Source organism: Eubalaena glacialis, chromosome 2, assembly GCF_028564815.1.
Source record: "Eubalaena glacialis isolate mEubGla1 chromosome 2, mEubGla1.1.hap2.+ XY, whole genome shotgun sequence".
Lineage (NCBI taxonomy): Eukaryota > Metazoa > Chordata > Mammalia > Artiodactyla > Balaenidae > Eubalaena > Eubalaena glacialis.
In genome coordinates this window covers 61,761,165-61,787,261 of record NC_083717.1, presented here as the reverse complement: position 1 = coordinate 61,787,261, position 26,097 = coordinate 61,761,165, and the positions used below count along the sequence as shown (strand labels likewise).

General features: G+C 39.4%; 1 protein-coding gene across 4 annotated transcripts in view; it reads right to left on the bottom strand.

Moving 5' to 3' along the window:
- Window positions 1-26,097, bottom strand: part of SIN3A (SIN3 transcription regulator family member A) — a 63,618-nt gene that overhangs the window by 20,714 nt on the left and 16,807 nt on the right. For all 4 annotated transcript variants that reach the window (XM_061180034.1, XM_061180032.1, XM_061180033.1 and 1 more), the window contains exons 2-13: window positions 21,878-22,099; window positions 17,033-17,209; window positions 12,476-12,582; window positions 11,526-11,808; window positions 10,230-10,481; window positions 9,502-9,654; window positions 9,203-9,361; window positions 7,189-7,278; window positions 5,105-5,223; window positions 4,311-4,521; window positions 3,887-4,003; window positions 1,271-1,509 (exon numbers count right to left, since the gene is read on the bottom strand). In XM_061180034.1, the coding sequence (XP_061036017.1) occupies window positions 1,271-1,509; window positions 3,887-4,003; window positions 4,311-4,521; window positions 5,105-5,223; window positions 7,189-7,278; window positions 9,203-9,361; window positions 9,502-9,654; window positions 10,230-10,481; window positions 11,526-11,808; window positions 12,476-12,582; window positions 17,033-17,209; window positions 21,878-22,066 (2,096 nt within the window). In that variant the 5' untranslated portion in view covers window positions 22,067-22,099. The remainder of the gene's footprint in view (window positions 1-1,270; window positions 1,510-3,886; window positions 4,004-4,310; window positions 4,522-5,104; window positions 5,224-7,188; window positions 7,279-9,202; window positions 9,362-9,501; window positions 9,655-10,229; window positions 10,482-11,525; window positions 11,809-12,475; window positions 12,583-17,032; window positions 17,210-21,877; window positions 22,100-26,097) is intronic.

Genomic DNA, 26,097 nt, shown 5'->3' with positions numbered 1-26,097 from the left:
TGGCTCTGCCATATTAGCCATATAAGACTGTTTCCTTATCAGTAAAATAAGGATAACAGCACCTAATCTCATACGGGTTTAGAAGTAAGAAATATGTCAGGTTTATTTTATTTCAAAGGTCAAAATATATAGCAGATCTGTCAAAACTGTTGGCAACTTTGGGGTAAATTTTATTCAAACCAGTCTTGAACTCTGATACATGAGAAAATTACTCATTCAGGACTTACTTTGGGGAAGTAATTTGTCCCAAAGTCAGAAATCTTGCCAAGAATAGTTATTTCTCAAACAACATTCCACAGAATACCCTAGAAAAGGAGGTTCTCTTCCTTGGCCAGCTAAAACAAACTGAAACAAGTTTCTTTGCTACAGGACTTCTGAGAACGCTTATTATGCTAATGTAAATGCAAAAGTCTAAGAGCAGAGAACTTGCACAATAACGTTCCTCTGGACAGTTTGGAAATTCTAATGAGAACAACTGATCCTGATACTCTAGAAGAGAGGAGAGTAAAATCAAAACCAGCACTAGAACTGAAGAATATCCTCCATCTCAAAGACAAAAGTTAAATGCTACTGGCAAGGAGAGGAACAGCTTGTGCCAGCTCTTGAGGAGAACACTAGGGAGGAACGATAAAATCTGGGCACTTGTGCACTGTGCAGCAGGTAAGTTTTCACCAGGTGATACAGATGGAGGCCCCTATGAATCTTAGCTGGGATTCATAGTGTAGTACAGAGTGCCATGTGCTTGGAGGAGCCTGGGCCTCAGCCCTGGCCTCCTCCTTGATACCTAGCCTTGATACCTAGGTGGGTTCAACAGCCCCTCTATACCTCAGGCTGAAGTTTTGTTAGGAGAAAGAAGGCATTCTTGGTAAAAATGGCAAACTAATAAGTCTTTTTAAATAACACATCAATTTTACAAAGACAAAGTGATTTTTCTTATTAAAAAACAAAGATGTGAACATTGGTTAGTACTGAGTGGCAGGAACATGGGTGGCTGTTGTCTTCTTTGTTCTTTTCTCTATTTTAAAATATTACCTCAAACACACAGAGCATTCCACTATGGACTTTAAAGGTTTGTTCTCTACTGTTGGTAACACAGAACCCCATCGGGAAGCTCCACTACCCGACACTCCACCTGATTTCCTACAACCAGGGCTGGGGAGAAATGGAGGTCTCATGGGATAACCAAGTCGAAAAGGAGAATCTTATTTAATGGGACACTACGTCTGTCAAGAAGCACACTGAAGCATGAGGGGCATATTCACTCAGGTACCTTTTAAGGACAATTGGGACGGCAATGGAGGGGTTCTTCCTCAGACCATCAATGATGTCAGCTGCTTTATCAGCATATATCCTTTGGAGGGCTTTTCGATGGATGACTTCTGATGTGCCCCCGAGGGTGTTGTCCAAGCGAAATTTGGCTTGTTCCTCAGCAGACAAGCGGGAAAGCTTCTTCTGTATTGCTTCCAGAACCCGGATCGTTGCCAGATTGGTCTCTAAAACTACATCAAGCTAAAGAAAAAGACAAAGTATGCTCAGGACCCCAACCAGAACAGAATAGCTGTCAGGAGTATAAGGTAGAAGAAGTCAAACTCCTTGGATTTGAATCCTGGCTCTGCCATACCATAGCCATATAAAACTCTGTGTCCTTATAGGTAAAACAGGGATAACACCACCTACTCTCATAAGGTTGTTTTCTGGATTTAACAGTACAATCCACGTAAAGGATTTAGCACGATGCCAGGCACGCAACAAACATCCAATAAATGATGGCTAAGCGGTACTTAATACTTGTACCACCACCAGTGTGCTTTACTTAGGACTACTGGCCCCTGGCCCCCACACCAGAGGGACCTAATAGGAGGCAACCTTACAGACAGTTTCCCCTGAACTTTCATGAATTACTAAGATGTTACAAACAATAACAACCACTACAACGAAATTCCAAAAAGACCATTCAAGATTACCAATCAGTCTCATGAGTAAGGTTTTTCAGGGTAACTTGAAATGTTTAAATATTTAATAGCCTTGTTCCACATCTAGTAATAATAAGAGCAGTGGCTATCATTCCTTACGGGCTTCAATGTCGTATCTGTGGGTAACCATTTAAATTCTTACTGAATTTCTGGCATTTTATTTTCTGGCAAGGGCTTAGCCTGACCTGGTTAAGGATATGACTTAACTTTTTTCCAAGGCTTAACACAAAATTCTCCAGATGAGAAACAGAAAATGAAGTAAATGAGCAGTCTCAAGGGTCTATGACCAAATGTCTGTGTGCTTCCTAATTTCTGTAGTTTCAGGACTATGGCAGTCATTTTGTCAAATATTTCTGGTCCCCCTTTTCCCCAGTTATGGATAAATGATGGATTGAACTTCCTGGCTCCCTTGTGATTAGATAGGGCCATGCAACTAGTTCTGGCAAATGAGTTTTGCACAGGTGAGTCAAAGTAATGTCTATTACTTCTAGGCTAGAGCATTTAAGGGTGCAAGATCCATCGGAGCTCTTTTTCCCTCTAGTCACTGGCACTGTTCAAGATGGTGTCATTCTGTCAGCCTAGGTCCCCACGTAATTCTGATGAGCAGAATCTCCTGCTAAACATCATGCATATGTAGTATGATGAAGAAATAAATCTATTTTTTTAAGTCACTGAGATTTGGGGGTTGTCTGTATTGCAGGAATGTTAACCTATCCTGATGTATAAAGGATTCAAACTAGTCCATCCCATCCAATCCTAAGCACGTGCATATGCACACACACACATTTCTTGCGTCTTCACTCCTGTAATAACAAGTGGGAAATGAGGCTGTTGCCTCTCATTTGCAGGCATACTAGTCGAGAATAGGAATATCCTGTCAAAAACAGAGGCCAGTCTCTGCTTTCTCACACATCATCTAAACTTACAAAACATAGGTAAAAAAGAAATGCTTTCTTTAGCTTGATAAAACTTTCTATAGAAGTTAACATCTGTCACGATTGAGTTTTCTGCAAATGGTTGAAGCTCCTCATAAACACTGGGGCAGAGATGGCCAACCGCCTGCCAGTGGCCAAGCAACATGGGGCTCTTCATTCAAAACATGCCAGAAACAGATGAAGCAAGTGTGAAGGGGGATAACTGGCAGAGAGCTAAATCAGTATGGATTAAAAAAGGAGCAAAATATCTCCCATCCATATGAATGAGCAGGGGCAGTTGGTTTTATATAATAAATACATTAAATAGGATGCACGTAATTTTACCTCTCAAGACACATTTAACATTCCATTTTTGTTGGTATCAGTGAACTAGACATCTAAACACACTGAGAATTGAGTCCATTTTCAGTACTCCCACTCCTGGTATTGGGGCTCTCTACCAGCTCATTTCTTCACTCCAGCTCTTCCCTTCCCAACTACTTTAAAATAAAGTCCCTAACTCAACTTTCTTTCAAATGGAGCCAAATCAATATCAGAAATATGAAAGAGGAGTTCCAGTTCTCACAGGAGAGCTGGTTTGCTAACCATTTTAAGATACCTGCTAAAAATAATACACAGTTTAAGATAAATAATTTAAAACAGCTGCAAGAAAGCCCACTAGGTCTAAAGATACTGATTTTATATACCATGTAGACACAATAACCTTTAAAATGCTATTGAAAATTCAAAGGAGTATTATTCAGCCATCAATGGATAATTTCAGTTACAAAGGGTAAGTCACATTTGTCATAAAAATATTACTAATATATTTGACAAAGTCGTAAAACATGGTAAATACAATAAGCATTTACCACAGAAGAACGTGAGCCTCTCGCTCCTTTGTCTTAAAAAACCAACCCTCCCAGGTAGGTATTTAAGATATCCTCTCGTTCCAAATCTCCCATTTCCCCAAACTTCAAATGATAAAGGAGCTTGTACCTCAAAACGTTCATCTTCACAACGATAGATATGTTCTTCATACTGAGTTTTCTTGGAACTAACAAAGGTGGAGTCCTCAGACCAGGAGGGGAAGGAAACCCAGGTATCATTTAAAACCTTTGGGTAAAAGAAGAGAAATTGAAACAAAAGTGTAACAAAGTTTTTTGGTGATTCAGCGTTCTCAATAAGAAAGACAAAACTTTAGGGGAGGGAAGAAACAGTTAACATTACAAGTTTCACCTTTAGCAAGTTTAAAAAGATAGTAAGAAAAAGGTTCTCAATAAAGGTATAAAACATTTTCTTTTGAAAAAAGACAGAAAAGCATTTTGATTTCCTCATTCATGTAAATTCTCCATCCCAGGTACCACTCCCTTCTGGAGCAAGCTGCGGATTCAGGGCTGATCCTTTCTCGGGAAGGCCTTACCTCTTTACAGAGAGGAGTCCGTCCTGTACACTTGGGCTGCTGGTAACTCTTTGGTAGGGCTCGGTAGCTGGAGCCCAACCGTTTACAAGAGGCATAATCTATCTCCATGGCAATGCCCTCTGTGGCTCGTTCCTTTGGAAAGGTTTCCAGATGTACAGACTCCTTATAGCCCAGAAAGTTTTTAAACCAATTAAACAATTCTGGGAATTTCCTGAAGAATCAAACCAAAAATTGGTGAGCAATTAGAAGCATGATGCAGTAATCCTGAGGTGTGACTACCACTATCTGGTGTTGGCTCAGAACTCTACTACCATTGGACAAATTCCAATGACAATTATTATTTCCTGCCTAAGAAGCAGTGCTTCTGAATACTTGGCTTCTCCTTTTCTTATAGAGTGCTCTAAGACCAGTTAAGGTGGTGATGGAAGAACTGTACCAAAACTAGGCAATAACGAGCCATTTTCTCATCAGGCATATTGCTTCAATGTTCAGATAATTCTTAGGTTGTCAAAGTCAAGATTCTAGAACCCTGGAAGAGACTGGTCTCTATAAAACCTCCAACATTGGTCAGGGGATCAGGAGACCACTAGTCTTGGCCAATGCCCTCTCTGCCTATTTTTTCATCTCCAAAGTTGAACTAGAAGACTTCCCAGAGGAGTCTCTTGACACCGACATTTTATGAATCAACTGACCCACCACAATCAAATTAATTTTGCCTATCACATACTCCCACAAACTAAGTTTTATTTCACCTCCATATCACACATCAGGGCTAAGCTCCTGACTCCACTTACCCCAGGAACGGAGAGACTAACTGCACAAGCTCCGCCCGAGAGATCACCTCCTGGTTAAAGATAACAAGACAGCGCAGGAAATTTTCATAGGCCTCTGCACTCCGCAGAGCCTTTCGGACCTTATGGAGACAGCCGAAAGAAAAATAATTAAGCAAGGAATCAAGAGATCCTGGACTGCTTTTAAAAGACTGGGGAAATTTGAACTGTATTTGACAATATTAAGGAATCAATGTTGGTTTTCTTAGATGTGTTAATGCTTATGTTTGAAAAAAGGTATCATTTAAAAAGGAAACTTAGTAAAATACTTATGGATGAAATAATACATTATCTAAGATTTGTCCCCAAATAAGAGTAAGAGTACACATGAAACAAGTACACCGGCTAGGAGGTGAGAACCGCTGAGGTTGGATGGCGGTGGCATGAGGAGTCATTTTACTGTTCACTTTAATTTCACATGTTTGAAGTTTTCCATAATAAAAATTCTGAAAAAGAGATCCTGGAGTAAAGAAGACATTCACCGTCTCACATGCCTGATTCTCTGGACCATATCAGAGTTACCCAAGCTTTTATTGCCTCTCCTAACAGGTATGTACAGCAAGAATCTTTGACAACACTCTTTTCGAACTCTGGTAATCCTGAATAAATGACCTTTTAAAATAAGGTACTTTTGTCCTCTGACCTGATTCTTTTCCTTTCCCCATTTATAATATTGAGAATTTTAATATCCAAAATGCTAAAAAAAATGGCACAAAGTAATACTAGCCTGGCTAGATGAGCAATCTGGACTTTTAATTTCATATATAGATATGTACTTAGTATTGTGGGGGGTGGAGACCCTCACACCAAGCCAAGCAGTTTATCAAAAACCCCTTCTCCAGGCTCCCACATACTTTTCATAACGACCAATCAGTAGACACTATACCGAATGTGTACCTTCAGAGCAAATGATGAATATTTACTTTTAATTTTTATTAACTTGTAAACATATACAAAAGCAGACAGAATAGTCTTAACGAACCTCTTGTACTCACCCAGCCGCAGTGATCAATACATAGTAAATTTTGTTTCATCTATGCCCATTTCCCCCACCACTGAATTTTAAAGCAAACTCCAGACTTTTCACCTACACACACTTCAGTATGTATCTCTAAGAAATAAGTACTTCAAAAATGACCAAAAAAATACCACCACTCTTTTAAAAATTAACTTACTCGGTCCCCCGTCCCTCACCCTTTCCTTGCCATTTGTTGGTTGTGACCTGGACTTCTACATTTGCCTCAAAAGCACCAAGTGCCCAGGCTGCCCTCAGAAATGGTTCAAGTCAGAGCCAGGGATGCTTAACTGTTTTGCAGCACAGCTCACACAGGCAGAGAGCAATCGGGAGGCACCAATCATGGAGATGCTAAATCATTTGCCCTTTTGCAAAAACCCAGAGGTGCAAGACAGGTTAAGTCACCACCAGATCAATCCAGGCTGGTTCCTGCCAGTGAGAAGTCTGACGTTTGCCAGCTACCATGATGAAAGTAGCCTGCTAATCAAGTTGACTCCAAGGAGGAAGTCAGGCACATACCACACAACACCGTTTAGAGCAGTAATCTCAACTCTGGCTGCTCATTAGAATCACCTGGGGAGCTCTGAAAACACAGTTAAATCAGACTTCCCATGAACCCAATATGCAATACCAAAAATAAGTATCACAAGCAATCAGAAGGTTAAAAGTCTTCTTAAGTCCTCAACAATTGGTGCACTGACACTCCCCACTATACAGATCTGGATAGCTACAACGGGAGTTCCAGATATCTTTTGAGAGTAATATCATGCATTTCTTTTAAAGCTTTCTTCCACCATAGCAAATGCTGTATTTTGCTGCAACTACTTCACAAAACTGAAGCAAACAATGCTACCATTTCTCCAGCTGTGCTAATAGTTCTTATAGACTGAAAGGACCTACAATTTGAAAACTATATTAAAAAGTAGAAAGTCCTAATCACCTTGATGCCTCTAAAACAAAATCTTCTTGGGGACAGGGTGATTTTCTTTGGGCGTTAGTAGCTAATTTTAAATCCAATTCATTCATTACTCACCTTATCAAAAAATAATGATTCCGTTCCTACACCATGTTTGCTGGCATCTGCCATAGAAGAATCCTTGAGGCTGAGCAGTTTGGGTTTCTTCTGCAAAAAAGGAAAAACACAAACATGTAAGATTCAAAGAATGGGTTTCTCTGGGTTTTATTTTCTTCCTTTTGTTTTTTTTTTGGGCCGAGCCTCTCGGCTTTTGGGATCTTAGTTCCCCAACCAGGGATTGAACCTGGGCCCCCGGCAGTGAGAGGGCCGAGTCCTAACCACTGGACCACCAGGGAATTCCCTCTCTGAATTTTATTTTCGTCTCTGTTCTAAGGTTCCATCACTGACCACCACTGATTACTAATTTGCAACAAATGAGAGAATTCAAGTCACTGACTTGCTTTACATCCTAAAAAATTCCCACTCCTCTTCTCTATTTTAGATTCTCTATTTTAGATTGCCTGTCAGTTTTTTTTCCGGAGGTTCACAGATCATTCTACTTCCCAAATACTCTCTCTATAAATGGTCACAGCATTACTGTGACATTAGAATTAATATCCTCACTTTTTTCCACGGGCCAAAAGTAACTTTATTTGGAACCTAACGCCATTGCCTTGTCTTCCTAGCTGTGGAGGCAGAAGAGGCTGTAAAAATATCTGGAATACACAGAAATCAATCTTTAACCTTTACCTTTTAATCGTTCAATTTAAAAATTCATTAAAAAAAAACCAGTTTATTTTCCTAACAGAAGGAATAACCACCTTGTGAGCAATATCCACTCAAACCAACTTAAGATTGCTCTTTCAAAGCAAATGAATGGGCCATACGTAACTACCAGGCAAAAATCTTACTTTAAAAAAGCCACCTCTCAACTACCTGTGAAGAAATGCACAAATGTTTGGAGAAGCAGCACGTTTACCTTTGCCACGTTGGAGTACACTCTCTTAGGAGCCATAGCCTCTGCTTACACTGCCTAAGGAGAAGGTAGATAGGGAATCCTAATCTCCCAATATAGGGTTTCCACCTGTGGGTAATCCAGTGTGGGAGGAGACTAACACTGGCCTGTATCTGCTGACCTGATTCCTGCTACTCCTATAACACTCCTTCCTAAAGTGAAGAAATATAACCTATTACTATGTTCAACTTGCTTTCAAAAGGAGAAACCATTATAAACACTGAAAAATAGTTCTTCAATAGTACTTCAAAAGTGTCAACAACACCTAACAGGTCAGTCTTTGTGGTTATTTGCTTATTTACCAGTTACTTCTTACCATTAGAAACTCCTCTAGCTTTTGTTATTCTTTAACTAAATTCCGCCGACACGTCTATCTCTTCAGTGTTACATACAGTTTTAGGATTCACTGAAGCAACATTCAATATATACACCTAGCCCGCTCCCTAGCACAGCTGCCCCACGTCAAAGAGGAAGGGAGTGGGCTCAGCTTTCTGTAGGCAGACCATCAGTGTTTACTCTAACAAGAAACATCACGTGATAGGTCACTAACAGGAGTTGAAGACCAACCGCCCTCTGCTGCAGCCCAAAGGTCCTTCCTTGGAGATTAAGATGATACAGATAAGATCTGACAACCCAACAAAGAACCATGGACAGGATAGGCCTCTAGACCAAAGGGATCCCACAAAGCATATGTGCTTTACTCACAAGAGGACCTCAGAGACCACTGACTTGTTGAGGAAACAATTATCAAACTTAAAAATCTTCTTTCTTAGCACAAGGCAGGAAAAATTAATTAAGTCTCAGAAACCCTTGGCAGGAAACAAAAAAAACAGATTCAAGCTACCAGCAAAGAAGAGAGAAAATATAAAGAAAACCAGTAAGAACTCAAAAGTACAGTAATCTGAGCAATTAGCACTATTCTAACATTCCTTCACAAGTCAGATAAAAAGCTTTGCATTGAGTTTCTGTGACATACACCAACTAACTCCCAATACCCAGGATCCAACTGTCAACCCTTGAGCACTGTCCACTAGTATTGCTCCGGAAAGTCAAAATGAGCAGCTGCGCTCTTCTTACCTTCACTGGAGGGGTGGCTCCCGTTCCAGAGTGCCTGCGGATCTGGCAGCCATTCTGGCTGGGCCTCTGCGGCTTGTTGTTCAGTTGAGGTTTCTTCACAGTGCCTCCGTGGTCATTTCTCACAGAATCGACCTTCTCAGCAGTTGTTTTGCTTAAAAGCTAATTAAGACACATGAAAGAGATGAATGCTCTTATTAAAGCAAGTAAGTTTCATTTAGAAAAAAGTCTCCTTCTGATTCCAGCTTCCTAACTTATCTAAGATAACCATTCTCAACAATGTAGTTCTAAATAAAACTTACCACAGAGCTGTTGGCATCCGGTAGGAACTGTCCAAACTCTGACAACAGATCTTCCTGATTTTTAAAAAGACGAGCCACCTGGGCATACACCTCCTGCTCAGTCAACGCTGGAGTGTAGTTTCCTCCAGCTTCCTTGGCATTCCGCTGCTCTTTCTGATAGGAGATTGCAAATGGGAAGAGATCATGTTAGAAGGCCACTGTTTTGAGTGACTCACTTTTGCACACTTTCTGAGATGTCTGGTAGGGGCTTTGTATGTTATCTATTTGGGCTGCACTTAAGAGGAAAGTCTATGTTCTCAGCACCTGTTTTGGCTTCAAACTTTGAAGTTGAGAAAGGAGTGGAAGACGGTGGCTGACAATTCCTTTTGAAAACCAGGGCAGTATATGTGAATGCTCAGGGGACCACTACCAACTGATAAAACACAAAATATTAGAGAAATTCCTCCTTCTATTGTAGATTAACTATATTACCCAAATCATTCTTTAAATTTTCCAGATAAATAAGCATTCATTTCACAGAGCAGTGACTTTAAAAATCCTGACCGGCTGCTACAAGGCAATTAAAGTCAGGTAAATCACACTGGCTTTATAAACACACATCACAATTTCTAACTGGTTAATTTCCAGTAAGAATTAGTGGACACAATAATGGTTATTCAAGTCTTCTTGGACTAGCTGTCCCCAGAGGGCAACCTGGTTAAGACAGGTTGAAAGCGCAACTGTCTTACCTGATATGTGTGCAAGATCTCCAGGAACGCTTTGTAGATGTCTGGTTGGCCCTGGAACCTGTTCTTGATCTTATTGACATAGTTGATGGCATGGTTAAACTCCACAGGTTGATTGTTCTGCAAGGGCGGGGCTGTTCCCAACGAGATTGTCACTGGTGTATGAGGCTGGACAGGTGGAGAACGTGGGGACGCATATGGTGGGAGTGGGGGAGTCTGCTGACTGGCTGGAGTATGTGCTTGCAGTTGGGAAGGCTAAAAAGGAAAAAGTCTTTATTCTCCTCAGGAACACAGATGGTTTAACATATGAAAGAAAGGTCAAAGTAAAGAGAAACAAGGTGTCTGATCAACATATATACTTTATTCACTCTGGCCAGGCCACTTTAGCCCAACTCAAATCACACTGGGCAGGGGAGGGAAGTGTAGAGGTTCACACATTCTAATACAAAACTTCCAGTCTCCAGTTTTCTAAACACGACCTTAAAAGTGGGCTATGTCTCCAACTACAAGGAAGAATTTTCATACGCAATTTTTAAGCTCACTTGCTGAACAGGTGCAAATAGAAGAGGAAAAAATACCTTCATTCTACATAGATCTTTAATAGCAAAAAAGACAATTCAATTGTTGCAGTTAACTTCACATAAAAAAAAAGTCTTCTAAATCAGCTCTGCCCAATAGAAAACTCTGAGGTGATGGAAATGTTCCTTATTTGCACTATCCTGCACAATAGCCACTAGCCACATGAGGCTACTGAGCACTTGAAATGTAGCTGGTGCAACTGAAAAACAAAATTTATTTTAATTAATTTAAATTTAAATATAGACATATGTGACTAGTGACTACTGTATCAATACAGTTCTAGACTAAGAACACCCCATCATCATCATCATCAAGATCTTCTGCTTAGCTTGATATGACCTAATCTGGTAAATGGAGTAACTTTTGTAAAATGATGACCGTGCGGAAAACAGTGTAATCTGATCATAAGATGACCATTTCTGCCTGTGCTATCCAAGTACTACTACACAAAGCTGCCATCTGTTGGGACGCTCATGGGTTCAAAAAGCAGAAGTTGGGGGCAAAAGAGTCCTTGTAGGTTGTTGATGTGTTGATTTAAACAGATATATAAATATGTGGTATGTAAATGTGAGCCACTTTATAGGGATGCAACTACTGCATCTCCTCCGCTGAAATTTTAACTTGTGTTATCTATCTAAGTCTTATACTAAGGGAAAATGTCAAAGGAGGGTGCTTTCTAGGGATGGATTTCACACGGTGCAGAGTTTTCCAAGTGCTCACCTTGCTGACTTTGGCAGGTGGGGGCTGAGGAGCTGGCTGGGCAGGAGCTGGGGCTGACTGGGCTGAAGGCTGGGAAGGATGTTGGGGTGGTGGTTGAGGCTGGGGCTGGATGCCATGGGTTGGAATCTGATGAACCTGGCCAGGAGTTGTCACATTCACCATGTCATTGGTTTGCACCTCAATCTTGTAGCCAGGGGGCAAGAAGGTATTGAAGCCCATGATCAAGTCAGGGTGGCCTTTGAACAGCTGGGACACACGACTAATCACTCCTGGAGTGTCGATGCTGATAAAAAAACAAATATTAAAGTGGCAAGCTTAACAAGCACCCTAGCAAGAAAAAAATCACGTTCCACTAGATTCCCTACACAGGAAAATAAAACTCAACCTGAATAGTACAAAATTAACGACACACAAAGAACTCTGAAATTCCAAAGCCATTTAGCTTCATAATCAAAGAGGCTTCGTCACAATTTAAATACAATATACATTCATGCATGGTAACAGTCCTATCAAGCAGATACTCAGGCAGTAAGTTTAAAACTTCAATTCCCATGGAAGATCCAACCTCTGATACACCAGTATAAATCATAATGTATCTATCTACACTGTTCAGACGAGTTACTCTTTTATAATAGTGAACCATGCCAGAATATTAGTGTATCTTAAATCAATCCAAAAAGCAAGTAGCCTAATCATTACCAGTTTACTTCCCTGATTAAGTACTAAGAAAAATTTTACTTAAGAAAAATTTACCAGTATGCAGAAAACAAAGGTCTAGGGCCTGCAATTTTCATAAAGCAGTATATAAAAGCACAACCCATGAAAATAAAAGCATAAACCCCCCCAAAAGAGCATCCTTTATCTTTCAGCAGATAAGAATAAGCTATATCCTCCTTCCAAAATCAACATAACAAGCACAAAGCTTGAGTACAACCGCGTATATCTTTTACCTCTGAGACTTAAATTCCTTCATGATGTCAAGGAAATCATTGTAGACCTGAGGCTGACTACCAAATTGCAGCTTCACTTGGTCAAGATAGGATAGTGCATCCTCCACCTGAGGCAGGGATAAATCTCAAGGTTATAAAAAGAAAGTCAAGAATTATTTTTTTAAAATGATTTATGCCTAAATAAAATCAGCATAGTAAATGAAATAGAAATATATAGTAAACATACATAAAAATATTAAAAATTAGTATGTGTACCAGTAATAAAACTGAAGCTTAAAATAAAAATCAACTCATAAAATCTGAAGCCTTGCTTTGGATAATTTTGCATAGCATTATTAGTGAAGAATAGTCACATTAATACATCATTCACTTATTCGTTCATTTATTCATTTCACAAATATCTACTAAGCAGCAACAACATGCCAGGCCAGGCCCAATGTGAGGTACTAAGGAGTCAGTGACAAATAAGCCACGGTCCCTGCTCTACAGAAATTCATTTCACATCCAGTTGGGAATCATAACACTGTGGGGCAAGTGGGCAATCACCGAATGCCCAGAGAGCACATGGGAAGGGCACCCCTCCACACACTAAAAAAAAAAAACCTTATGGGGACGTAAGGGAGGGCTTCCCCCAGAAGTGGTGTCTAAACCGAGTCCTAAGGATGAGTACTAGTTAGCAAAAGTGAAGACCCATGAAGAAAGTCAGAGGAAGCAGCATCCCAGACCGGACACCATCTGGTACATTTGGAAAACTGAAAACAGTTCAGTTTGGCTAGAGGATCTATGGTGAAAAGGAGAAATGGTGGTAGGAAGAGTGAAAAGAGATAACACAGGAGAGGATGCAGGACCTAGACCCTGAAAGGTCTTGTAAATCTTGTTAAAGAGCAATTTAGGTCTTCCCTGGTGGCGCAGTGGTTAAGAATCTGCCTGCCAATGCAGGGGACACAGGTTTGAGCCCTGGTCCGGGAAGATCCCACATGCTGCGGAGCAACTAAGTCCGTGCGCCACAACTACTGAGCCTGCGCTCTAGAGCCGGCGAGCCACAACTACTGAAGCCCGCATGCCACAACTACTGAAGCCCGTGAGCCTAGAGCCCATTCTCTGCAACAAGAGAAGCCACAATGAGAAGCCCGCGCAACAAAGGGTAGCCCCCGCTCGCCACAACTAGAAAAAGCCCGCGCGCAGCAAAGAAGACCCAACACAGCCAAAAATAAATAAATAAATAAATAATTTTTTAAAAAGCAATTTAGATTTTTATCATCTGCACTTTAGTATACTCAATTTGGTTACAGTGTTGAGAACGAGTTGGTGCAAGGCAGAAGAGATTAAAAGGAGGTAAAACCAGTCATTTTATAAGGCTAACTCATGTGTGAACACGAGTGGCGTAAATTATAGTACTGACCAAAGGAAAAGAGAGAACTGGACAGATTCAAAAGCTTTTTAGGAGATAGAAGTAACAGGGTTTGGGGACTGACTGGTTGGACATGGGAGATAAGGGAGAGGGAGCATTCACTAAATTATAAATTATTTGGGCATTCACAAAGAGGAACAAGTTTGAAAGGCTAGGAAGTTATGAATGTGATTTAGGACAGCTTAAGTTTTAGTTACTCAGGAGACATCCAAGGGAACTGCTTACTAGGTGTACCTTACATACTCTGGGATTATTTTTAATTATATAAAACATCAAGTTTAGGAAAGTTTCACAAGTAAACATCTGATTTGATAAGCACTACTCTTGTGATATATTGTGAAATAGAACATTCATGTTCAAATAAGCCATTAAACAGTATTCCAAGAGTTGCCCAAAGTTCCACTATGGCCATGGTTAATCAGAGCATTTCAGTGTTGCTAGAGCACAGAGTGTGTACTTGGTCAATACCCACTCATTTGATGGTTGGTCTTTTGGTAGTTTAGAAATAACTTGACAATTTCTGTTGGAATTCAATGGACTATTTAATTCATATTCAGAATTTTCCATATTAAAATGGTTCATTAATGACCAAATTGACGGAACTTAAAACTCACTAAGTTTGCAGAAGAAACAAAGACTCTGGAAGATATTTAAGAATAGCATTCACAGTCACAACAGAGGAGTTATCAAAAATAAACAAATACACAAAAAATTAAAAACAAAAACAAGCACTCTATGGTATAACATAATTAATACACAGAGGGAAAAAGTGCTGAAACCTGAAGGAAGGAAATTATATGTGATGTGTGTGTGTTTGGAAGAAAAAGGTACAGGTCATAATGAACCAATTAAATATTAGTTATAAAATAACACTACACTTTAAAAAGCCAGCATGACACCTACATTATAAATAGAAACCTGCATGTAAGAATAGTGAGGAAATCCTCTAGTTACCTGAAGTGTAGTACAACTCTTTATAAAAGCACATATACAGTTCTAGGAATCACAGCTTAGAAAAGAACAACTTGGAACTAGTCATTTGAAAGCTGCAAGTTTAAGGAGGCACTTGGGGAGGATCTTAGATTCTGCTGATGAATTTTCCTGGCTCACTTCAACAGGCATTTATTAGTAAGGTCCTTAACCTCCTAAAGTCCACAATCTTGTTGGGGAGACAAACACAAACAACTGTAAAGAGAACTTGCTAAATATGTGCCAAATATGTATGCTACTGGCATTCAACAAATAACTAAATCACACCAAACATGCCTCAAATTATTCAAATCTTCCTTGTCATCAATCTGCCAAAGACAAAAAAGAAAGTATAGACAATGTTGATGCTTGAAATAACCTAAGTGTTCTCACTGAACACTTCCTTATTATAGAATATAAATGATTTATTGAAGTTGATTCAAATGCTTATAAAGCATTTTAAGACTGATCCAAAAATGGCAAGCAATGTGAGAATACTGAATGAAATTACATGGAGGCACAAGAAAGCATTTTACCTCTCCTCATTAGAAAGGAAATTCAACAAGTTATTATGCCCAGGAATCATATTCAAGAGCTTGTAACTAAGAGAACAGAGCAAGAAGACCTAACTCTACCTGTGACTCACTCTATAACCCCAACTCTAAAGCCCTTTCATGCTTCCTTGACAGCTTCTGTAAAACATACAAAGCACACTCTATATACTTATACGCAAGTGAGGAAAGAGAATAAAATAGGTGCTATGCCTTTGATAGGACTGACTGGAAAAGGGATATAGAAATAAATATATATTTTTGTTAGTTTAACAGTAAGTTTATAAGCTCTTTTGCAACATTAAGGTATTAACTGCTGAATACAGTATTAATATGGAATTAAGTCACACCAAACCAACTTTCAAAAAAATATTTTCAGGACTTGGTGAAGTGCTAAGTCCATAGCAATAATACATTTTGGTACACAGCCACACTCTACAAGCAGAGAGTAAAAATGTTTTAAGGAAAACATCAATATAGCTTACAAATATTTTCCCAAAGACAGAGCCCAGAGTAAAGTTACAGGCCCAAATAATTTGTACTCTCTTTAAGAACTATGCTTATGTATAATCAACTCTTAATTACTTAAGCTAATATAGACAGAGTAAATTTTACAAATCCCTCTATATAGCTTAGCTTTGGTGTGCTTTTTATTTATGTAACATTTAATTTCCTTAGGCCGATATTAAAGTTCCCGAGAACCCAAACCAATGAGGGCAGGAGTCAGGGAGAACTAGATTAAGTATCAAGGAAAAGAGAGGGCCGAAATATTTGCTACACAAATACATACTTCAAGGATATACTGTTCATTCCTACTTACAAGCTACTCGATATAATTAGTCTGGTATGACCAAAAAAGATCCAACATCTTATCTCTTTATAGTTCTTTAATTTTATATTTCTTGCACTTGATTCTAAATTTTATACAAATGTAAAACTAGAAGAAAACGAAATCTGGAAAACTTGTTACCACAGTCACACGTTTTGAAAAGTAACACTCAACAGAGAGAGAAGGTTAGCTGGGAGTACAAGCTTCACTTCTCCACAGATGCCTCATGAATTTCAAAGTGGTGAAACCCTACAGCATATACTCAGCAGATCAGATGAAAACACTGACACTTCATTCACAATAACAGCCTTTCCCAAACTTCATAAAGGTTCCCCCAAAGGAGCATGTGTTTTACTAAGGATGGACTTGATGATCCCAGCCAATTTAGCTAGTCATAAACAAGAATAAAAAGATTAAACCATAATACCAGGCCCATTAACTATACAGGACTGTAGCCAACTATGTTTATGTTAATAAAACCTTATTCCACGCTAAGAACTAAGAGTTCAAAAGGAGGCATCCAAAAAATTGACTTTATTTCATATGAAAATAGTCCCTCCGTCCTGGAATGTTTGAATACCATGCATTCATACATTCCAAAAACATTTCTTGAATGTATTTTCTGGATCAGGCACTGGTGCTAAGACAGCAAATCTAAGTAGGTTTCAAAACAAAAACAAAGTAAAACTTCTTGTGATTCAACCCCCCAGTCTACTGTTAAATGTTGTAACACCACTACCAATAGGCTGAAGCCAATGTTTCTTGCTAAGAGAGAAATGGAAGGAGTTGAATACCACCTTGAGCCTCTGAAACTGCTGCTGTCCCTGCACTGGTGCAACTGGTGGAGCTGGATGAGCATGACTCTGGACCACCTGGCCTCCATGGGGCTGCACAGCTGTTGGGTGATGATGGCTGCTATGAACTGCTGCTATGGTGGGCCCATGACTGCCAGAGCTCTGTGGAACGGCTGAAACCTGGAATGGACAAAATACAGATAAGAAGCTTCAAGCTTTATGCATTCTTCCCCAGATGCCTCTAAAGAACATGCACACATATCTTTGCATACACAAAGATAATCAGAAACTCAAATTTCCTACAAAAGGGAACTGGTGAAATAAATTATAGCCCACCCAGATTACAACAGAATTCTGCAGCTATTAAAAATTATATAGCTCAGCACATCTCAAACGATCTGTGGTAAAGACAAGTTTTTCTTTTTTCTTAAATTCCAATCCATCATGGACCACTACTTTTATAAAATACAATAAAAATGAATTACTAGAAAAGTGAGATAAAAAATACATAAGCCCATAATTTTCATTACTAGGTTTTACAAATATAAAATTACAATGTCCAATTGCTATAAAAGTTTCTAAACACACTCCATTTCTGTACTTATCTCATTACAGACTAGTATGAAAGTATTCACATCAGCCATCTGTGGACCACAGTTTGAATAGCACTGATATAGATGCATATATATCATTTAACATTTAAAAATGTTCACAATACATAAATTGAATGTATTCATGTGTTGCATATGGATTTAAACTTTTAACTAATTTTTTAAAAAACACATTACAAAGCAGTATATATAATACACTAAGGATAAATTAGGAGTTTGGAATTAACATGTACACATACTATATATAAAATAGATAACCAACAAGGACCTACAGTATGGCACAGGGAACCATACTCAGTATCTTTTAATAACCTGTAATGGAAAAGAATTTTAAAAAGAATATATATATATATATTCTTTTTCTGTATCACTTTGCTGTACACCTGAAACTAACAAAACACTGTAAATCAACTATACTAGAATAAAAAAATTCTTAGTCAACACTCAGAAAAAAAATACAATTAAGATTTTAAATCCTAGACAACAAATATATAGTAAAATGTTAGCATTTTATCTTGTGGTAGTAGGATTAGAGAAGATTTTTATTTTGTTTTATTTATGCTGCTTATCCTTACCTGCTGCTTTTTTTTTTTTTTTGCCGCACTGCACGGCTTGCTGGATCTTAGTACCCCTACCAGGGACTGAACCCGGGCCCTGGCAGTGAAAGCACTGAGTCCTAACCACTGGACCACCAAGGAACTCCCTTATTTGCTACTTCTAAAATTAAAATTTTAAAATTTCTTCCAAATTGTTGGTGGTTTGGCCTCAAACATATTTCTTTTCTATTCTCTCTTGTCCTCTTATAAGTTTAGGAGTAAAATAAAAGCACAAGCCCCTTTCCTTCTATTTCTGTTGCAAGAAATGCTGTATAAAATTTCCAAAGCTTTTAAAATCTTCCTATTTCAGAACTGTTAATCACTGCAGAAGACAACTAAGGACAATATACCTGATTTGCCACATCTCCAAAATAAGGAGACCAAATAACATGACACCTTAAAACAATGTAAGCTGTGTACTACAACTTAAGAGAGAATGTTTTTTTCCCAAGTCCCCACAGATTTATAAGGATTACCCTGGGCAGAGCGGAGGGTGGGAAATAGAGCAACTGTTTACAAATCCACAGAAACAATAAACATTAGGAGTAAAAAGAAACTATTTAGACAATTCTAAAAGCTCTAATATATCTCTCACAAGAAGAGTTATTATTCTGAGCTTCTATATTCCAACATGCATGTGTTGGACAGGTTTTTACAAGACTTAATTGGAGTTTATAAATACCTGAGATGGCTGGTTTTATAAGAGCACATTATAGCTTCTAGTATAGGAATAAATGTAACTGTCCCCAGTGTAGGAAAAAATCCTGAACTAGTTCAGATAAAAGTAATCACCCAGGGACTTCCCTGGTGGTCCAGCGGTAAAGAATCCACCTTACAATGCAGGGGACGCAGGTTTGATCCCTGGTCAGGGAACTAAGAGCCCACATGCCTCGGGGCAACTAAGCCTATGCGCCACAACTACTGAGCTCCTGCGCCTCACCTAGAGAGAGAAAACCCGCACGCTGCAACGAAGAGCCCATGTACCGCAATGAAAGATCCAGCGTACCACAACGCAGCCAAAAAAATAAATAAATAAATAAATAAATAATAAATCTTACCAAAAAAAAAAAGTAATCACCCAAGGAAAACACGCAACTTTTCTTTCCTCTAAGTCCTAACCTAACGATGCGATCTGTAGTAGTCCTCCGACTGCTGTACCCAGCCCCATATGAAGGCACTAGACTGCTTCAAGGGGGACCTCAAAGGAGGAGTGACACCTAAGGAATTACCATTTCCTATTTCACCTGGGTTTCCCTCTTCCTTGATTGTTTTCTTATAATAAATTCCTAGAAATGGAATTGCTAGGTAAAAAAATAACTAAAGAATCTGACACAAGCTGTCAAATTGCTCTCAAGGAAGATTATGCCAATTTATGTTCCCAGTACCAGCCAAACCTTTTTATTTTTATTTTTTTAATTTTTACTTTATTTTTTCTGGCCACACCACATGGCTTGCGGGATCTCAGTTCCCTGACCAGGGACTGAACCCAGGCCACAGCAGTGAAAGCCCGGAATCCTAACAACTAGGCCACCAGGGAATTCCCGTGCCAGCCAAACCTTTTTTAAAAGTCACTAATAACTTAGGTGGAAGAAGGCCTCTCCAGACTAGTTAAATAAATTATGGTTCAGACTGACCTGGAATGGAATATTATAAATGCAATGATTTTTTAAAAACTTACTTGGATCTATACATATATTCAAGTGGAAAGTTGTCCACTATATATTAAGTGAAAAGAACAAACAGTAGAACAGTGTACACTGTATGGTCCAAATTATGTGATGAGAGAAGTGTATCCAAATAATTAGGCAGGTAAATAAACATATGCTTGTATATGCATACAAAATTTTGGATACCCGAGAAATGCACCAGTGGGATAAAGTCTGAGGTGTCAGAAGTCACATTATATCATTTTTCTTTAAATGGTGATATTTACTTTCATATAATTAAAAAGGGCAAAACACAAATTTCTTCCATTTTTACAGAACAGAGTGAACAGACAAGAGATGATCAGTTGTTGATCAGGATATGCAATGATAGGAATATAGACTGCTATGTAAATATAAATAAATTGGTACAGCTTTGGGACTTCCCTGGTGGTACAGTGGTTGAGAATCTGCCTGCCAATGCAGGGGGACACAGGTTCAATCCCTGGTCCAGGAAGATCCCACATGCCACGGAGGAACTAAGCCCGTGCACCACAACTACTAAGCCTGCACTCTAGAGCCCGAGAGCCACAGCTACTGAGCCCACGTGCCACAACTACTGAAGCCCACATGCTCTAGCGCCCGCGTGCCTCAACTACTGAGCCCACGTGCCACAACTACTGAAGGCTGCGCACCTAGAGCCCATGCTCCTCAACAAGAGAAGCCACCACAATGAGAAGCCCGCACACCACCGCAAAGAGTAGCCCCTGCTCGCCACAACTAGAGAAAGCCCATGTGCAGCAACAAAGACTCAATGCAGCCAAAAAAAAAAAGAAAACAAAAAACTGGTAAAGCTTTGAAAAACAATTTGACATTACCTGCTAAGGGTGAAGATGTGCACACCCTATGACCCAGTAATCCCTCTCCTAGACACTCAAGAAACTTCCTGCTGTGCCCTCAGACCCGCTGAGTGGTCTGCAAAAACAAAGAGCTTGCACCAGGATGTAAACCAACTACTTCACACAGTTGTGCTTCACAACTAAGCACACTGTTTAATTCCACTGCCTTTTTAAATTCCTATAGCAAAACCCTCTTGATAAAAAACGTAGTGCATTGACTTACATTCTGTTGCAAGCTTGTCTTGTCACTGTGAATTGCCACTGTGAGTACCACTGCACTAGGAGAACCTAAGAACGTTCACCACAGTTCCTGTCTAACAGGAAAAGTCTGGAAACAGCCTGATAGTCCATCAACAGAAGAATGGATAAATTAACTGGATATATTAATATAATTCATAACTAAGTGAGACTGACTCAATTGGTCACATACTAAATATGGACAAGTCTTAGGAACCACACACTGAGTGAAAAAAAAAAGTGAGTCAAAGAAGAAGATATACGTTTTCATTTATATACAAGTTCAAAAATACCCAAACTAAACAACTTTATTGTCTAGAGGTATAAACAAAATGATTTTATATAGCACAAGGAGTTCTACTCAATACTCTGTAATGGCCTAGATGGGAAAAGAATCTAAAAAAGAGTGGATATATGTATATGTATAACTGGATATATGGATATATATAGTGGATATAGTGGATATATGTATATGTATCACTTTGCTGTACACCTGAAACTAACACATTATAAATCAACTATACTCCAATCAATCAAAAATAAATAAATGATTTTAAAAAACTAAAGAAAGTCAAGGGAATAATAAACCCAGAGTTCAGATTAGTGGCTACCTCTAAAGGGAGGGAAAAGGAAAAGGGATCAGGGAGAGACAGTGATCTCCAAAGGTCATGACAACATTTTTTTTTTAAAAAATGTGCATGGTAAATACACAAGTGTACATTGTTTACATTATTTTTTATACCTTACATATATCCCATAAGTAAGTTTTTTAATATCTGAATGTTTAATAAAAATTTTTTAATTGGGTAAAATCACCAGTGTTCCTCTTTCACCCCTAGTCCCTTGATGGGCTCCAGTTTACCTGGTAACTGGGTGTCACAGAGTACTGAATTCCTGTGGCTGACTGCATGGTCTCAGACACCGCTTCATACACAGGAGGGGCAGGGGCAAGCACCCGGTGCTGGTGAGGAAAAGCCTCTGTGCTACCAGGGATCCGACGCTGCTGGGCCGCATACACCGGTGACTCCTGGTCATCCAAACGTCGCTTCATTCTGCACTCATGCTCAGGGATGCACTACAAAACCTGCAGAAATGAAAAGCAATGACATGCAAACCAATTCGCACTCCAATACAATGTGTACAACCAGTCACCCAAACTGGTATAAGCTCAACTCCCAGAATCGATGATTATCTACTTCATCCTAGAGATAATCACTGGGTAGTTTTGTGCATGCTGGTGCACACACTCCCAACAGTGGACAGATTATCATAACTGAAAGACAAAATTTAAATAATAACATAGTTTGAATTACTCTGGTACTACAGAGTTGAAAAATAACCTCCAATTTAAAAACACAAAGATACACCTTTCTTTAGTCTCTAGTTTTGTCAAGTGTCATCATCCCTAACGTTAATTATATTATTCACATGCTATAAAAACATTCAAGTGTTTCTTCCTAACTCCTCTGAAAAGCTAGTACTATAATTCCCATCTACTTTTTAAAATATGAATTGTTTCAACAATTAAATGGTATCATGCTAAGAACACTAGGCCAGGAGTAAGAGGACAATGGTTCTAGACTTGGCAATTTAAGAAACTATGTACACCTCAACAAGTTCCTCCTTCCGTGTGAGTTTGTTTCTCCAAAAATAAAATAACGTTGAAATAGACCACTGCTAAGGTTTCTCCTGACTCTAACATTCTTTAATCCTAAAGTGATTCCAGAATCCCTTAGTTTAATAATCCCCCTGTAGGGGAACACTTCCTTTCCTGCAGCACACAAAAAGTCTAATAAACACTATGGCCAGGAATCCAGATGGGTCTTTTCAGAGCTTTTCCAACATCGGTACCATTAATATAAGCATATCAATAAGAAAGAATGCTCCAGTCATCCAAAGACAAAATAGGGCCAAGGCCTACCACTTTTTTGGTCACAAAAAAATCTTTAAAAAGACACCACTGCTGTGGTAAGGTTAAAAATACAGTAACATCTCACAAGCCACTCCCTCTCCACCTAAAGTAAGGCTCTTCTTAAGACTGGGGGTGGGGGGCTTTTACCTACTTTCTACATCCACCCATACCTTTTTTCTTCATTCCCTGGGACCGTGCATGCTCTGTGGGGAAGCAGTCCTCACAAGGACTCCTCAAGGCTGCTTCACCCCTTCTCCGTCCTCACCATCATCCTCAACCTGCCTGCCACTCGAATGCTCAGCCTTGAAATAGTGTCTTGGGTTTTTCTCACACCTTACAAACCTAAGTTAGACTCTGACACAGGAGCACAACTGTCTCATTTGCAAGCCAGCCATTTTCAATATTATCTTTCTGTAAATCGCAAGCTAAAATATCCTTTCTGTTGACTATAACTTATTTATTTACTTATTTATTTATTTAGCCACGCTGTGCGGCATGTGGGATCTTAGTTCCCCTACGAGGGATCGAACCCGCACCCCCTGCATTGGAAGCGCGAAGTCTTAACCACTGGACCACCAGGGAAGTCCCTACTGACTATAACTTTAGATCAAAGGACTAAGTCTCCCAAATTTCTATGAACACTCAATCTCAATCTACTTGGGGATAAGTCTAATAAATGGACAAGAGTGAAAAGTCTTAAAGACTTTTTGGCTGCTACTTCTATGTATACCCATGATCTAGATCACAGTTTGTTTTTGGGTTCCACTGGCTTGAAACTTAGATGCTTAAACACATCTGAGATTAATCTCTGGAACCAAAAGCCACTCAATACCTCATAAATGGAAAACCAAATTTAGATCAGAAGAGCACAGCATAGGACTATGGAAAAAAACTAAAGTACCTGTCAAGACCTGGATTCTAGTCCAAACTCTGACTCGAAGCTGTATAACTTTGGTCCTGCTTCCTTATTTGCAAAAGGATGTAATTAGACTACTCTAGTGATTGCCAAATGCTGGTCTGTGGACAAGTCTATAGGAAAATGAAAAAGAGGGGGAGAGGGGATTGCAGTGAGTTTTTCATAGGTTAAGTATTAAAGAACTATGCTTTATTCTGAGATCATGTCCTATCTTTTAGCTATTAAAATATCATTTCTTTTATAAAGTGACTGTGATTCTATAAAGTATTCAACTTCATTTGCCTCTACAGAGTTTGCCTTCCAGACCATCTCTACGACACTATAGAGGCCACCCAGGGTCTGCACTTTGTCTGAATTGTACTTTACTTCTTTAACAATAACCACTCTTAATTCTATTCCCTAAGTGGTTCTCAAATCAATTGCTTCTTCTCTAGCCATACAGACACGCCCTCATTTCGAGACCTTATCATCCCTTACCTCAATTGTTACCAACACCCTCCAGCCTCTCTCCCATCTAGTCTACCCTCTACACTGCTTTCAAAATGGTCAGCCTCAGGACTTCCCTGGTAGTCCAGTGGGTAAGACTCTGCGCTCCCAATGCAGGGGGCCTGGGTTTGATCCCTGGTCGGGGAATCAGATCCCGCATGCGTGCCGCAACTAAGAGTCCACATGCTGCAACTAAGAAGTCTGCGTGCTGCAACTAAGGATCCTGCATGCCGCAGTGAAGATCCCACAAGCTGCAACTAAGACCCAGCGCAGCCAAAATAAATAAATAAAGTATAAATATTAAAAAAAAAAAAAAAGGTTGGTCTCAAATGCAAATCCAATCCAGCTGTAAATCCATCATCTTAAGTGATGGCTTCCCATCACTTAAGAAAACAATCCAGGAATTCCCTGGTGGTCCAGTGGTTAGGGTTTGGCACTCTCACTGCTGAAGGTCTGGGTTCAATCCCTGGTCGGGGAATTAAGATCTCACAAGCCGCGCAGCATGGCCAAAAGAACCCAAAAAACAAGAACAAACAAAAAACTCCCCAAAACAAAACAACAACAACAACCTAAATTCCTTAACTTAGCCTTCAAAATTCTTCCTTACTCACTGGGGGTACAATTTAACTTATCAATTACATCCTTTCAGTCCCCACCCTATCATCCAGGACTGTCAAGTGTCTTCCCACTCCCCTAAACAAGCCTCAAGTCTATAACCTTCAAGGTACAGTCCTTTTCAACTCTGTCTGCATTTCCCACATTCCAGACACTCATCACAGATGCTCAAATACCTTACATGCAGAAGGGAAAGATAACTAATAGTTAACATAATAACAGCATATACTGAATGCCAAGCACCATTCTATACAATTTACCAATAATAATTTAATCCCTACAACAACCCTATAAGCAAGGTACTACTATTCTCTATTTTATAAATGAGAAAACTGAAACACAAAGATTAAAATTGCCCAAGGTTGCACAGCTAAAAGGCAAAGCTGGGATATGAATCCACAAAATCTGTCTCCAGAGCCTGGATTCTTTTTTTTTTTTTTTTTAATTGAATACAGAAGTATATCCTTTTTAAAAAATTAATTAGTTTATTTATTTTGGCTGCACTGGCTCTTCGTTGTGGTGTTCGGGCTCTCTAGTTTTGGCGTGAGGGCTTACCTAGTTGCAGTACGAGGGCCCTAGAGGGTACAGGCTCAGTAGCTGCAGCGCCTGTGGGCTTAGTTGCGGTATGTGGGATCTTGGTTCCCCGATCAGGGATCGAACCCAGGCCCCCTGCATTGGGTGCGTGGAGTCTTAACCACTGGACCACCAGGGAAGTCCTCAGAGCCTGGATTCTTAACTACCTCACTGTCCTGCCTCACACAGAAGAGGAGAAAACAAGGAGGAAAGAAGAGTTCCTTTACTGATTTAACACACACATGCATTGAGCAACTTCAGCTTTAACGTCTCACACACTTAGCTCATTCATCCTTTCTTCAGCCTCAACCCAACAGCAGGAATGCTTTGGCAGCACTCATTCATTCAGTTAGCAAATACTTAGGGAGCAGATATGAAGGTGGTAGATGATCTCAGCCCTTGCCCTAGAAAAGCTTAAAAACTAGTTGGAAAGACCATATACAGCCTCACTAGTATTCAAAGAAATATAAAGTAAAATGATTTCCCAAAGGAACTGCCAAAAATTAAGAGAATGATGATATTCAGCGTAGGTGAGAATGCAGGGAGACACTACTGGTGTAAGTTTTAATTGTTATAGACT